At 32.7% G+C, this 15,495-nt stretch overlaps 1 protein-coding gene across 1 annotated transcript in view; it reads right to left on the reverse strand.

The window, feature by feature from the left end:
• Positions 1 to 15,495, reverse strand: part of LOC150101393 (serine-arginine protein 55-like) — a 145,842-nt gene that overhangs the window by 78,664 nt on the left and 51,683 nt on the right. The window contains exon 3 of the mRNA XM_090400873.1: positions 23 to 93. Within this exon, the coding sequence (XP_090256999.1) occupies positions 23 to 93 (71 nt within the window). The remainder of the gene's footprint in view (positions 1 to 22; positions 94 to 15,495) is intronic.

Raw genomic sequence — 15,495 nt, forward strand, 5'->3', positions numbered from 1 at the left:
ATAAATCCCATTGAATACATACCTTTCACCCATTAACTGTTTTCCATTCAGTTCATATACAGCATCATCGGCATCTCGATAATCATCAAATTCCTAAGAATTGCAAAATGCAATGTTTTAAGAAAAATTATAAATATTGATCAACACTAAAAACTAACAATTAATGAGAACAATAATAAAAAATTGGCCAGACTAATTTATGTATGTTTTTCACTTTTCTTGTTATTATATACTAAAGCAGCAGTTCGCAACTAATGTTTCTTGGAACGTTATGGTTCTGCCAAAAAAAAAAAAAAAAAAAAAAAAAAAAAAAAAAAAAAAAAAAAAAAAAGAGTTTGAATTTTAATTAGCACTTTAAAATATGCATGAAAAATATATTTAAATTTCAGAAATTTCAATAAAACCTGTTGAGTCAAGTGGTGGATCGATGAATCTAATACTTGAATTAGATTCTACCACCACTAGTTGAGCCACATCCTGACGAAATCATCTGTAGTAAAGTGGGACGCAGCGTATGAGCAGGCATATCTGTCATGGATTGGTAATGTTTTATACTGCGATCATTTTGTGATGTATTATGTACTTTTCATATAAAAATAAAGTAGGCATCATATAAATTTATAACATTACGATTGCGTATACCACAAATTAAAATATCATTGATTGTTGGTTGAGAAAAGGAGTTTTTTAAAAAAATAGTGTAGCAAGCAGTTCACATGTTCCTAGTGACATGGAGACTGGCAAAGCAGATATGAAAATACATATCATGGCAATAGCGTTACTTGCATAGGAGATGAATCAAGGAAAAGGGAAGTGCTGTTTGTCAATACTAAAACATCACTAAGCCATAAAATATGTAAATATGATGAGTTATTTATTACTCAGATTCACAACAGGAAATCCTGAGGCCCCCGATGAGGTATGTATATTATGCAAAAAGATCTTATCAAATATTAGCACCAGCTAAGCTGCACACACATTTTGAAATGAACCATTCAGAATATAAAATAAAGATGTCAAATTTTTTGAAAGAAAACCCGAATCTCTTGACAAAACTAAACAGTTTATATTGAAAATGTTGTCGAATAATGAAAGGGCAACAATGGCTTCCTATAAAGTAAGCTATCATATAGCAGTTGCAGGTGAAGCACATATAATTTCTGAAACGCTCGTAAAACAATACATCAAAGATGTTGTTCAGTGTATGTTCAATGAGAAATCATGTCAATAAATTGATAAAATTTCATCCCGAAATAAAATCGATTCCTGAAATAACAGTTTCATGCAGAATTCACGATGTGGCTGAGGATATTGAGCAGGAATTTATTTTAAGACCTGCTACTCTGTGAAAATTTACAAACCAATAAAACAGGAGAAATGTGTTGTATGTAGTGATGGTGCGAAGTCAATGACAGGACCTGTGAAAGAGGCAGTAACACAAATTAAAAATGTTGCTAAAATGTATACGAGTAGTCATTGTGTTCTTCATAGACATGCACTGGTTGCTTGAAATAACCCTTCATCTTTAAAATGCATTTTAGATGAAGCAGTGAAAATGATTAACTTTGTGAAAACACTATTCAAAATTATGTCAAGATTTAGGTTGCCAACATACATCTTTGTTTGGATATATACTGAAATTAGATCGCTGTCATGTAGCAGAGTTCTTGTCAGATTGTTTGAATTATGAGAAGAGCTCACCATAGTCTTATACAATTACAAATTTCTATTAGCAGATCGCTTTAGAAATGTTTTGTGATCGAGTCAAATTGCTTATCTGGTGGATGTATTCACAAAATTGAATGATGTTTCTCTCTCTCTCTCTCTTCCTTCAAGGAAAAAAAAAGTATATATTTTCAACACAAAAGATAAATTACGATCATTATTACAAAAGTTGCCTGGGGAAGGAGTGTCCTAGGCTCGATTCCCGTCGATGATGTGAGGAGCTCAAGGATCTTCCTCAGCCATAGCCAAGTTAGCTGGTCTTGGGTGTGGACAGCAGGGTTTTTCTCCAAAGTTTATCTGGGGTTTTTCCTCCTGCAAGCAGGCAAACTGGCCCAGTGAACACACACGGATTACAGTCATGAATATCGCCCTTAGGGGGATGCAGCAGAGGAGTGACGAACTGGCTGCATTAATATGCCAGTAACCCCTCATTAGGAGGACTCAACCCATCCTAGGACAGACGAGAAGGATACGATAGGAAGTTTCATTAAATGAGTTTTGGTGTGAGTTAGAATATCCAAATTTATTGAAATAGGCAATTCGTTGATGTTTGGTACCACATATTTGTGTGAAAGGGGATTTTCACTCTACAGTGCAACAAAAAACAGAAGTTGGATGCCACTCCTGATATTAGAATTTAGTTATCCATAATTTTGAAAAAATATTGAAAAACTTTAATTTTTCACCTTAATTACCACTTTGAATTAATAATATTTGTTTTTCCATTATTAATCTTTTTTTTTTCTCCGAATTATATTTGATTTGTTTTATTTATAATCAGCAAAAATTGTCAGGGTTCCAAATATTTGCTTTTCCACTATTAATCTTTTTTCTTTTAAAAATCTTTCTTTTATTTTATGATCCTTATGCTATTAGAGTACTTGAGGACTATGGGGTCTTTCCATTTCTGGCCTATATCTATGTCCCCCTCCATAAATTACTCTCCTATAATTCTATTCTATTCTACTATAACCTGCTCCTTCCCTTTCAATATACCCTATTCCTCCTATGGGTTTAAATTTGGAAGAAAGTCAGTTCAGAAGCCTTAAGGTAGCAGCCCCATCGCCAGGCTAGTCACCTGACATGGAAAACATTCATCTACTTTTAAGCCAACAGAGTAAGGTAAAACGAAAATGGAAACAACAAAATATAAGACATATAGCAAACTGGAACGTAAGAGGAATAGCATATAAAGAAATAGCATTAGACCAAGTATTAAATGAAAGAAAAGTTCAAACATCAGTAATCACGAAAAAATAAAAATAAAATAAATAAAAGGAACCATGAGAACGGAAAATTTTAAAGTAATATATAGTGGAGTTGACAGAGACCAAAGAGCACAAGCAGCTGTTATGATTTGGATTCATAATTCCCTTTCAAAATAGTTAAAACATTATAAATTATAGAATGAAAGAATAATAGAAGCCAGAATAAAAATAGATAGAGATTATTTAACAATAATTGGTTTATATGCCCCAGAAGAAGGAAGAGAACAGGATAATATTGAATATTATAATCAATTATAAAATATATATAATAAAATAAATAAAATGATTATGTAATATTAACAGGAGACTTAAATGCAAAAAATGGAAACACGAAAATTAATAATAACACAGGAATATATGAAGTACATACTCTAAACAGAAATGGTAAAAAATTGATTGACTTTGTAGTTTATAATAACATTAAAATATACTTGGGCAGCAAGAGAATGGAAATTAATATTACATTATTTTATCTTAAATGAAAAGAAAGTTCTCTTTATATGTTAGAGTTCACAGAGGATATGAAATAAGTAGCCATCACTTCATTAAAATAAAATTAAGATTTCTATTTAAATGGCTACAAATAAGAACAGAAAGAAAATTTAAAAAAAAATATTGTTTATAAACAATATTATTAAATGACACAAATATACAATGGCTATATGAAAAAAGAATTAACTAATATTTATATAAAATAAAACAAAATGAAGAAATAGAGCAGCAAATGAACTTAAAAAAGACAAAAAAATTCAATAAAAAGAAAAAACTAAAGATATGGGATGATACAATTAAAGAAATAATCAAAATGAAAAAACAAGCTTATCATAAATGGTTAAGCAGATGATTAGAAGATTAAATATAATATAAAAGAATAAGAGCCATAGCTAAAAGAGAAGTCAGAAAATCATGGAACAAATTTATCTCTAATTTAGAACATGATTTATATAAAATAAGACCCAATGCCTGAAAGAAACAAGTAATGGAAAACCACCCGGAGAAGATAAGTTAAGTTCAAAGGAAGGCTCTTATTATTTCTAAATAAAATCTATTCAACAAGCAACCCACCAACAGAATGGAAAAGAGCAATAGTGATGCCAATCTTTAAAAAAAGGTAGTAGAGATGACCCTAAAAATTATAGAGGTATAATTATTATTCTAAATTCCTGTTACAAAATATATAGCAGAATTTTAAATAACTAATAAAATATTCTGAAAGCTTTATTTCAGAAGTACAGAATGGATTTAAAAAAAGATGATCATGTATAGACCCGGCCTTAAATTTAATAATAGAGAAAAGAGAATACAATTTAGAAATATATATTACATTTATTGACTTTGAAAAAGCATTTGACAAAGTTAAAAGAAGAATTTTATTTAACATAGTAAAAGAAAGACAAATACCAAATAATATCCTAAAAGCTATCATAAATATATATGAAAATAATCAAATACAAATAAGATTAAATCATGAGCTATCTATCATATATGAGAGAGATAGACCAAGGAGACCGACAAGGATGTCCCCTCTCAGCAACTCTTTTTAATATTTACTTAAATGAAATAATAATAAAATGGAATAAAAATTTCCATCAAGGAATTAAACTTTCTCCTACTGTGAACTTAAACACTCTCCTTTTTGCAGATGACCAAATAATAATTACAAATTCTGAAGATAACTTACAGAAAGATATTTTAAATTTAAATGAGATAGCCAAAGATTATGGAATGATAATATCAACAGAAAAATTAATTTAAACCTAACCTACAAAAACAAACTAGACTAAAAGTATAGCCTTACCAGTCCTATCGTATGGAACTGAAATCCGGAGAATAAAACAAAAAGACAAACAAAGATTAATAACAACTGAAATGAAGTTTATGAGAAAAACTGCAAAGTATACTCTATTCGATCACAATAGAAATGAAGAAATTATGAAAGAATTAAATCAGGAATCAGTAATAAAAAAAAATTAAAAAATATATAAACACATTGAAAGAATGAAAACACAGACAGATTATCAAAACAAGCCTTAAATTACAAACCATTAGGAAAAAGAAAACCAGGATGTCCTCTTAAGAGATTCAACGATTACTTCTAAGGCCAGAACAGGCCACTCTATGCCTAAACCCTTGATGAGCATGATGATTTTTTTCCCCCAAATTATTTTTGATTTGTTTTATTTATAATCAATAAATATTGTCAGAGTTCCAAAATTTTTTCTCAAGATAAAAAGGATTCTGCGATTAAAATTAGTTGGGAACCGCTGTACTATAGTATACCTGAATGGTTTATTACTTTTCAGTAAGATCAGATTTGGATCCAGGATTTTATTATAAAAATAACTAGAGATTGAATGGGAAAAAAAAAAATCTTTTTTTTGCAAACAAAGTATAAATTTAGGTATTACATGGGTAAAAATGTCTGTATAAAATGTTGTACAAGTGCTATATACAAATCTATATTATAAATAAAAGCATCTCCTAAGGAGAAAAGGACCCACAAAATTTCTTCTCCTCAAGATCACAGGATTTGATGAGAATACAAACTTCATAGTTTGTATTCTCATCAAACATTCCCATCTACTCAACTAGAGTCATGATTGAGATGGCTAAAGATTGCGATATTTAGACTTACATGCTGATTTGAACATTTTAAGGTTTAATGGAATAACTACAGTGCATATGAACTATTGAACAGAACGTTTGACATTCATGCTCTAAACATGAAATATTTGCACACAATCATCAGTGTTAATTTATCTTACATAAGAAAAAAAATTTTTAACTATCAAAATATAAAAAAATAAAATCTTTTATAATCGCACATATGCAATAGTCTGCATTTTTTATAAACAAAACAAATTTGTTTTGCTTGCAAGTTTTTTGACAAACAATCTACGAATAATAAAATAATATTGAAATACATTATATTTCTCTTTTGTTTTTATACTTCACGTGATAATCAATGATTCCAATCAAGGGGCATTACTTTATAGTCCTATTTATTTATGTGATTACCAAAAGAGAATTCTTATTTGAAAAATGGTAGTAACAGTAACTATAATATTTTATTTAATAAAATCACTTTGTTAGGTTACCGCATGAGTTTGTTGCTTAATATATTTCAAAAAATTATGTTTTTTTTTTTTTTTTTAAATGAAAAAGTAAACAAGAACAAGGGAATCGCAAATTTGAGAAAGATTTAACATATGGCTTGGGCGAGCCCCTTATAGCTCACCACTGGGAGGGAGCTGACCTTTGGTGGAATGGATAAGAGTCACAAGGCTTAAAAGCAATGTGGAGGTTGTACTTTTTTCAAAGACCTGGCTATTTTTTTCCAATGTGCCATGGACATAGGGAATGGTGATGGCATTTCTGAAATCCTTCCGACTCTAAGGCCAAGGAATGGGGGTGGAACTGATTACGGTTTTAATTCTGTAATCACTGCAGCCATTGGAAGGAATCATGTATATGTGGTTTCAGTTTGGTTGAAAGAGAGGTTCTACTGGAACAAAGAACGAGTATTTATTCTAATCAATAAGTCAATTGGCTAGAGCATAGGTTCCCAAAGTGGGCGGTACCGTTTCCCAGTGGGTGTTGAAGCCTTCTAGGGGAGGCTATAGTGGGATCAGAAGCATTTGGGGGCAATCAGGTGGTCGGTGGCTCTTTATAGAAGAAATTAATATATATTTAAAAATTAATTATTTTTGTGATTTTGCGATTAGATAATCATCAAAAAAATCAGCTAACGCCTTTTTATTCCCGTATACGGGGAGTAGGCGAGGCCATTTAGCCCTATCTAACTTTTGGAGACTGAGTGGGCAGTTCAATCTCCACTGGTACCAATCAGAGATAGATGGCCCAAGGCTATCACTAATTAAGCGGTACACAGTGAAGAGAGACGGCTCAAATGTGCCGCCATCTCGTGGTCCCTAACCCTAACACAATATATTTAATGTCTGAAATAATGTGGGTTCTACGGTCGATTTTCTTGAGTTTACGGGAGGAAAAACCCGCTTGCCCGTGCCAGAGATCGACTAACTCGGGAACCGGTCGAAAAAAGGCTTAGAAAAATTTCTTCTAGTCGCAGACTAGACTCAAAACCAAGTCTTCCTTCGTGCGGCCAAGCGCCGTGGTGTGCAAACGCCACAATCACTGAGCTACACAGGCTCCGTTATCCTTAGATAATCATTTAAAATTTAAATATTGCATTTTAATTCATCTTATGCCCGTCTTACACGATCAATTTTATCAATTTTCTATTTCATTATTTAATCATTTGAAAATTTACAATGTCAGATAGAAATAGATGTCAATTTTCTATGTCAATGAGAAAATAAAGCATGTATACATGTGTGTATAATAGGTTATGTTTACAGTAGCAAATATATTCATTATATTTCATTTCAAAATATATATAAAATATATAAAACCACTTTTCTAATTGATTTGTACAAAAATAAACCCAATTTTATATAATTTAATATTATGAGTAAAAATCATAATGGCAAGAAAGAAATAAAATCGTAAATTTTAGTTAGCCTAGTTAGTACTAACTTATATTGCTAATTAGAGGGAAAAAACAAAGCAAATATTATTCGAAACTTATTATACTGTTTTCTGTGGTTACGTTTTGTAGATTTGTTGTTTATATCTTGTGTTATTATTTGATTTATTCATTATTATTATTCAAAATAAAAAATTGAACGTGTCATACAGGATATTTTAACTTCTATTTTTTATATACTTAAAAAATTTATTCAATTTTTGCTATTGTAAATATTGATCGTGCTATACAGGCTTTAGTCTATTCACGCAGCAGACGAGTCTTAACTAGTAGTATGTCAGTCAACTATTACGTAGGTAATTCACTCAATTCAGCATATTTTGACAGGAACATGGGTGATTGCAGTGACTTGTTCAAAGCACGAGTACGATGGTATCGCAAACAAGTCAATTCGGGCTAGATTTCAAATCTATAAATACCAGTGGTTTAGGAATAAGTTTCATTATTTTTTGTGTGCTTTGCCAACAATCATCAGTCGAAAGTGTGATAGATAAGTGGAGTCATACAAAGCGTAAATTAAATCTTTTATTTTGTGAATATTTTTGCAAATTTTATTACTTCATTATGTCTGAATATAAGAAGAAATGTCGACAGTACAGTATTGAGTATTTGAAATATGGTTTTATTCAGTCTCCTACGAACCAATTATTACCCATGCGCTTGATTTGCCAAAAAGTTTTCAAATGAAGCAATGAAGCCTTCTAGGCTACAAGAGCATTTGACTAAAATGCATGCTGACAAAAAGGATAAAGATTTGTCCTATTTTCAAGTACTAGAAGAAAAATATTTTAAACGTCTAACTATATCAAAACTTTTTACATCTTCCACTAAACAAGATAATGATGGATTACAAGCTTCTTATAATATTTCATTATTAATCACAAAAGCAGGAAAACCACACACAATTGGTGTGGAATTAATCTTGCCAGCAGTAAAAGAAGTAATAAACACTGTGCTTCATAAGCCAGCGTCAGATATCATCAGGAAAATTACTTTGAGCAATAATTCAGTGCAAAGAAGAATCGATGAAATGGCTGAAGACGTTGAAAAATCATTGTGTGATTATTTGAAGACATGCCAATTTTCCATTCAACTCGATGAATCAACTCTCCCAAATAACGAACCACTACTCTTATCCTCGTACGATTCATAAAAGAAGAAAAAGTTTGTCAAGAATTATTATTTGCTAAAATCTTGGAAGTGGATACAAAGGGAGAATCTATGTTTTTTTCAAGAGAAAGACATTCCTATTTGTAATATTTTGTCTGCTGCTACTGATGGTGCTCCAGCAATGACAGGGCACCACAAGGGTTTCATAGCGCATTTGAAACAAGCAGTACCAAATGTACTCGCTATACATTGTGTTCTTCATCATCAACATTTGGTTGCGAAAAATTTAAGTGAACGCCTACACACGTCGCTCCATTACGTTATTAGAGTAGTCAACAAGATTAGAAGCAATTCATTGAGTGACAGATTGTTTAGCCAACTTTGTAGTGAAAACGATGAAGATTTCAATCGTTTGCTGCTTCACACAGAAGTTTGCTGGCTTTCAAAAGGTATTTGTCTGAATCGATTTTACAATTTGTTTGATTCAGTACTAGAGTTCCTAGAAAACAGAGACGACGGATTGCGGGCCAACCTGATTACATCCAAAAATGACATCGCTTATTTGACAGACCTCTATAAAATATTTAATGAAGTCAATCTACAACTACAAGGTGATTAATTGAATTGAATTAAAACAAAAAACGTTATTGCCGCTTTTGTAGGGAAACTTCTTCTGTTCAAGTGGAATTTGGGCCGAGGGGAATATAGCTACTTTTCAAATTTATCAGCAGTGTCTCTCAAAAAGGAAGATTTACTTACATACTGCCAACACTTGGAGGTTCTCCATGCTGATTTCAATGAGCGATTCATGGATATTCTAAACATGAATATACCATATTGGGTTCTGGATCCTTTCTCGCATGTAAGCACAGCAGGATAATCAAATTTAGAAGTGGAACTCATAGAACTCACAACAAATGAACTAAAAATAAAATTCAAAACTGGATACCAAGAGTTCTGGCTTCAAAAATCAATACCGACACTGTACCCTGGATTATGGGAAATAGTGAAGAAATTTTTAATTGCATTTCCATCTTCTCATTTGGCTGAGCATGGGTTTAGTGCTATAGTGAATTTACTATCTAAGAAAAGGAACAGATTGCATATAACTGAGCATGGCGATTTACGACTGTTTTTAACGAAAGTTGAACCCGCTTTTAAAAATGCACCAGGCTCATCCTTCACATTAATTTGTTATTTTTTCTTTGTATTTTTACTTTGTAAGTTCAAAATAAACCATCTAATACATTTGGTGTTTTAATTATTACAATAAGATTCTTACTAATGTAATGCAATCTCTTAATATGTATTCCGAAATTTCATATTTAAACCATTGTATGAAACTTCACATTTGTTATTTTTGCTTTGTATTTTTACTTTATAAGTTAAAAATAAACAATTTTGTTTTGTAATATATTTAATGGTGTTTTAATTATTACAATAAGATTCTTACTAATGCAATGCAATCTCTTAATTGTATTCCACATTTTTTAAACCATTGTATGAAACTGTGTATAATGTTATTCGAGCATACATTTTACAATCTTTCCATATGGGCTACGTTTCACCAAAATCGGTATAGCAATAACTGTGTTCAAGATGAAGTACATATTGGCCACTTCTTTTTAAAAATTTAACAGCATAAGCAGTAATGTATTTAGTTATTTACGTCAAAAATATCAAACGGCTTGAACGCGGAAAACTGTTATAATGGGGGGATGTTACAAAATTTTTGTCTTGCAAAGTGGGCGGTGGCCGAAAAAATTTGGGAACCTATGGGTTAGAGTCTTAATGATGGCATATTGGTGGTGATGGGAAATTTTGTGAATGTATCTGCCTGTGAGTGAATTTTCTATATGCAGTGAAGAAGGGGTTACCATTCGGTAGGCATTACTAAGATTCTGGTAAGAAATGGTAAACTATTATTTTCTTTTTCCCATCATAAACTGGATTCTTGGATGTAGAATACCGAGTTGATTAAGGAAGAAGCCTAATGTGTCTAGGCCATGAGGCCAAAGACCATCAGCTACATATCTAAGCCAGATAGAAGGTTTGAGAATGGCTGAGTCTATGGCTCATTAAAAGCATTGAAATTAGTTCTTAATCTTTTCCTAGTGCTAATACTCCATTAAACATCCAATATGATGACCACAACGTAAGTTGCAGGAACAAGGAAGTTTGTAAACACCTGGAACACAGAGGTGGGGATCCTTTGGGAGAGAGGACGTGCAGCCAGTTTCAGATAATGTTGAATATAGTAGACAAATTGTACTTTTTTTAGAATTCTAGCTATTTTTTGAATTATTCTGGATATAAGGAAATGGGAGGAAAAATTAATTTGCTGATCTTTTTGGCATTATAGCCATTGGACAAGAAAGTTTAGCAAATAAAGGAGAGTTCTTGGTAGAACAGAGATTAGAGGCTCTATTGACAAAGGTTTTGATAACACCATATTGTTTGGGGGGGGGGGGGGGTAGATATCTGTATGGGTGGGTTTTCTTTCATGAAAAATTTCATTCATTTCAAATGTTTAATCCAAAATTTAGTTTGAGTTAATGTTATCATGATAAGATCTCATGTTATCTCTCTTTTTTTTTTTTTTTTTTTTTACCAATATACATCATCATCAAATTCCTGACGTTTACCCTCAAGGGATGGATGTACAGGATATGATAGTACTACATGAAAAATTTACATCATTACTAACTTCCTACCTACAATTTTCTGCCAAATCAATCTGTTACCTGTCAAAGCTACAACATTGTCCGATCTTATATTTATATATCTATCTTCTAAGACACTTTTTACCGTATCAATCCACCTATATCTTGGTCTTCCTCTGGGTCTTTTTCCTGCCAACCTGGCAGAGAACACTTGTTTGGCTATTCTTTCCTCACCTATTCTGTTTAAGTGACCATATCACCTGAGATTAGCTCTGTTAATCTCAGGTGGTATGGTCACCAATATACCTCTATACCTCTTTATTACCAATCTTGATTATCTCTAGTTTACCAATATACCTCTCTCTGAAACTTTAAATTTACTAAAAACCCAATATCATTGAACACTTTAATTTTACCATTCATTCTGGTTACTTCACATGGAAAGATACTAAGGAAGAAGCCTAATGTGCCTAATTTATAAACATAATGAGGGTACAGCCATGGGCTCCCCGTCTAGCCAATTATTATATGGATCATTTTGGGAGAGAAAAAAAAAATGCTCTTGATACTGCCATTTTCAACCCTTCTATCTGGCAAGATACACTGATGTGGTGTTCTCTATTTGACCACATTGCTCACATATAGATTCCCCCTGCTCCATCACCCTAGAATCAAGTTCACTACAAAAAAAGAAAATAGCCGCGTTTTCTAGATACTCACTTTTCTTCCAAATGGTACCCTTTCTTTCCCAATTTACAAAAAATCTACTCACACAGGTAGTTTCAACATCACCCCAGTGATCTTATCATTTTATGGTTATTCAGATGTTTTATTGCATTTACCTCATCCCTCATTTCTCAATCTGTGCTTGGTGATGATATTTTTCTCAATTCATCAATTAACCTCTTTTGGACTTCAACATCTTCTCCCCGTGTTTTATCCAACTCAGAAGTATCTTGTCCATCTCTCTCCTATTTTTTCCATATTCATCAAGATTTCACTATTTTCATCTTTTATGGTTCCTTCTTTTTGCTCCATATCTTGTTTTGTTTCTGATCATCTTATATTTCCTGTTGTTCTGTATTGACCCATAGCATTTACTGATATCTTCACACTGTTCCTCCAGCCATTTTGATTTCTCTTTTAACTGCGTTTTTCATTTCATTTCATTCTACACTGTTCTTCCATTTCCACAGACCTTCTAATCTTTAATGCTCTATTTTCTAGAATTATCCTTGATGGGTGCTTAAGGGTCAAAGCTGTATAACTGAGAGGAGACCTCCACATAGCCTTTAAAGGAATGTGGAGAACCGACCAGGGCTTCTGACCTAATGTCCAATCCTCACCTTCTCGTGGTGCACCCTGTTGGGTATCTACCTGGATAGTGAATGAACGAGGATGGGCTGGCAATTTGGGATTTAGCCAATCAAATTGTATTCTTATTGGCTTAAACCAATATAGAAAATGATGGTACAATATGACAAAATTCCATGCGGCTGAGGCGTCACCCGGTTAAACAAGGCCCCCGTTGTTTTTGCCAGGGAACCAGGTCGAACAGCAAAAAGTCAGCTACTGGAACAAATCTAAAAGCACACCCCAACTCAACATCACCAGAGTTAAAGATCAGTACTATCACCATAAGAAGCCTGAATGGCAAAGAAATGGAGCTAGCTGAGGAATTTAGATAAGTACCCGATCGATATAATAGGGTTGACTGAAACAATTGTCGGCATCCAGGAATGCATTAGCAGAACTAATCTTAGGTGGTATGGTCACTTAAACAGAATGAGCGAGGAAAGATTAACAAAACAAGTGTTCTCTGTCAGGTTGGCAGGAAAACGACCCAGAGGAAGACCAAGATATAGGTGGATTGATAAGGTACTATGTGCCTTAGACAATAGAAATATAAGATTTGATAATGATAATATTGGAGTCTTGACAAGTGACAGACTGATTTGGAGGAAAATTGTAGATAGGAAGTTAGTAATGATGTAAATTTTTCATGTAGTACTATCATATCCTATACACCTCTTGAGGGTACATGTCAGGAATTTGATGATGATCCTTGATCAACCTCTTCTTTGGCTTCTGTCTCTGGGGCTGCTTGTTTTCCACTGCTCTCTTTATTGCAAACACCAATTTATTGTTTCTGTCCACCGGTTCTTTTTCTATAATGGATTTCAGTTCTTCCCCACTGGTGTCCTAAAATTTGACTCTGAAACTGTGGCTCTCATTTGATTTTCAACTTTATAATGGTAATCACTAAGATATGAACCAATTCTATGTGTGTTCCTTGAAATGCTAGATACTGTTGCACTGATGTGGCACATTTCTTGCTTATGAGTATCATTTCTAGAATGTTGTTCCTTTAATCAGTGACTGCCATGCCCATTTCCTGCACTCTTTTTGTTGGAATTTTGTGCTGGAAATTACCATGTTATCTTTCCTTGCTTAATACATATCCATATTTGTCCATTATTCTCTGCCATCTTCACATTCCAACCTCCTCCAATGATTAGTATATCTTTCTTTGGTACTGATTTGAAGAGCATTTCCAAGTTGCTATAGACTAGGTAAATAATGTAGGTAAATAAACTAGGTAAATTTCTTCTTCAGTATTTTCCATTGTGATGTTAGAAGATCTTACTGCAAATTTTGCTATTATTATTATTTCATTTACTGATATATATATATATATATATGTTCATTTTTAATATAAACTGACTAAAAACCCGAGAATTATAACAAATTGAGATTTATTTGAAAATGCAACATGTTTCGTCGAGATTGACTTCATCAGGCGTTAAGAACATAGAAAGATATTAAAAGACACTGAAATAAACATTGAGACAGCTATACTATTATAAAGTTATGATATTCGGCTGTAAATTACAGTTATTATGAACTTGTGCTATAGTCCGTGTTAAAGTTCTATTGTTGTACACTTGTGCGTGTGTGTGTGTGTATATATATCCTAATAATGCTTCTCTTCCTATTTTACTGAGAAGAAATTCCAACCGCTAACCCATGTTTTATACTACTTCCAGACCAGATGATTCTTTCACTTCTCATCTACCTTGACTGCTCAGCTAGCTTTCCAGGAGCACATAAAGTAAGAACATTCCACCTTCCTACTGATTATATCTCTTACTGGTTTCAATCTTACTATACTTCTATCAGTAATTGCCTCATCAATCCAACTCTAATCGCTTGGTTGGGTATGTGGCCATTATTTACCTAGTGACATCCAAACCAAAATGTCATACTTCTACACTATACCAGATTTCAATTGTGTTGAAATCTGGTAAAGTGTAGAAGTATGACTCATCAGACTAACCTTAATGGTTCTTTCAGCAAACCCAACATGAAAAACTGATGCTGTTGCCTGTAGTTCCATCTGCATTATTTCATTTCCATCTTATGCTCCTACCTGAGAGCTCCCCCACCATCTGAATGCCCTCTAGAGTTTTCAGGATCCGCCAAGGAGATCCTGATTCCAAAAAATTCCAATTAAATTAAAATAAATAAAAAATAAACATTTTTATTTTTTATTTATAATATAATAAATTAAAATAAACCTTTTAATTTATTATATTTCTAAACAATAAATAAATTAAAAACTTAACTACATTAAACACTTCTCAAGTCCTCTCATTGAGATTTTTCTCCCGGTTTGTTCTGGTTGCTAGTCGAGTCCTCCACATTCTTGGAATGATTAATCTGTCATGTTTGTTCAGGTGTTTGGATAGTGTTTTAGCACTATCCAAACCAAACTTGAAAAAATTCAAAGAAAAATTCAAGTCAAAAAGAAAATCTTAATACGAGTAGAAATGTTTAATGTAGTTATGTTTTTAATTTATTATTGTTTAACACATTCGCTGCCACACTACTTTGGCATAGTCTGTTCCCATACGCTGAGCAATTTAACTTCTTCAAGGTCAGTACGGTAATCTCGTTGCCAGCGGTAAGCGTCATACGAGTATACTCGTAGCTGGCTTGTGTAGCTCATATACGAACGAGTATACTCTTAGTTAGCAGCGAAGATGTTAAAAATATTGTACTTTTTTATTTTTTATTTCATCATCATCATCAAATTCCTGCCATGTACCCTCAAGGGGTGTACAGGATATGACAGTACTACATGAAAAAATTACATCATTAC

This window comes from Typopeltis vanoorti, chromosome 11 (genome assembly GCF_054136105.1).
Source record: "Typopeltis vanoorti isolate ZY-2024b chromosome 11, IOZ_Tvanoo_1.0, whole genome shotgun sequence".
NCBI classification, from domain to species: Eukaryota; Metazoa; Arthropoda; class Arachnida; order Uropygi; family Thelyphonidae; genus Typopeltis; species Typopeltis vanoorti.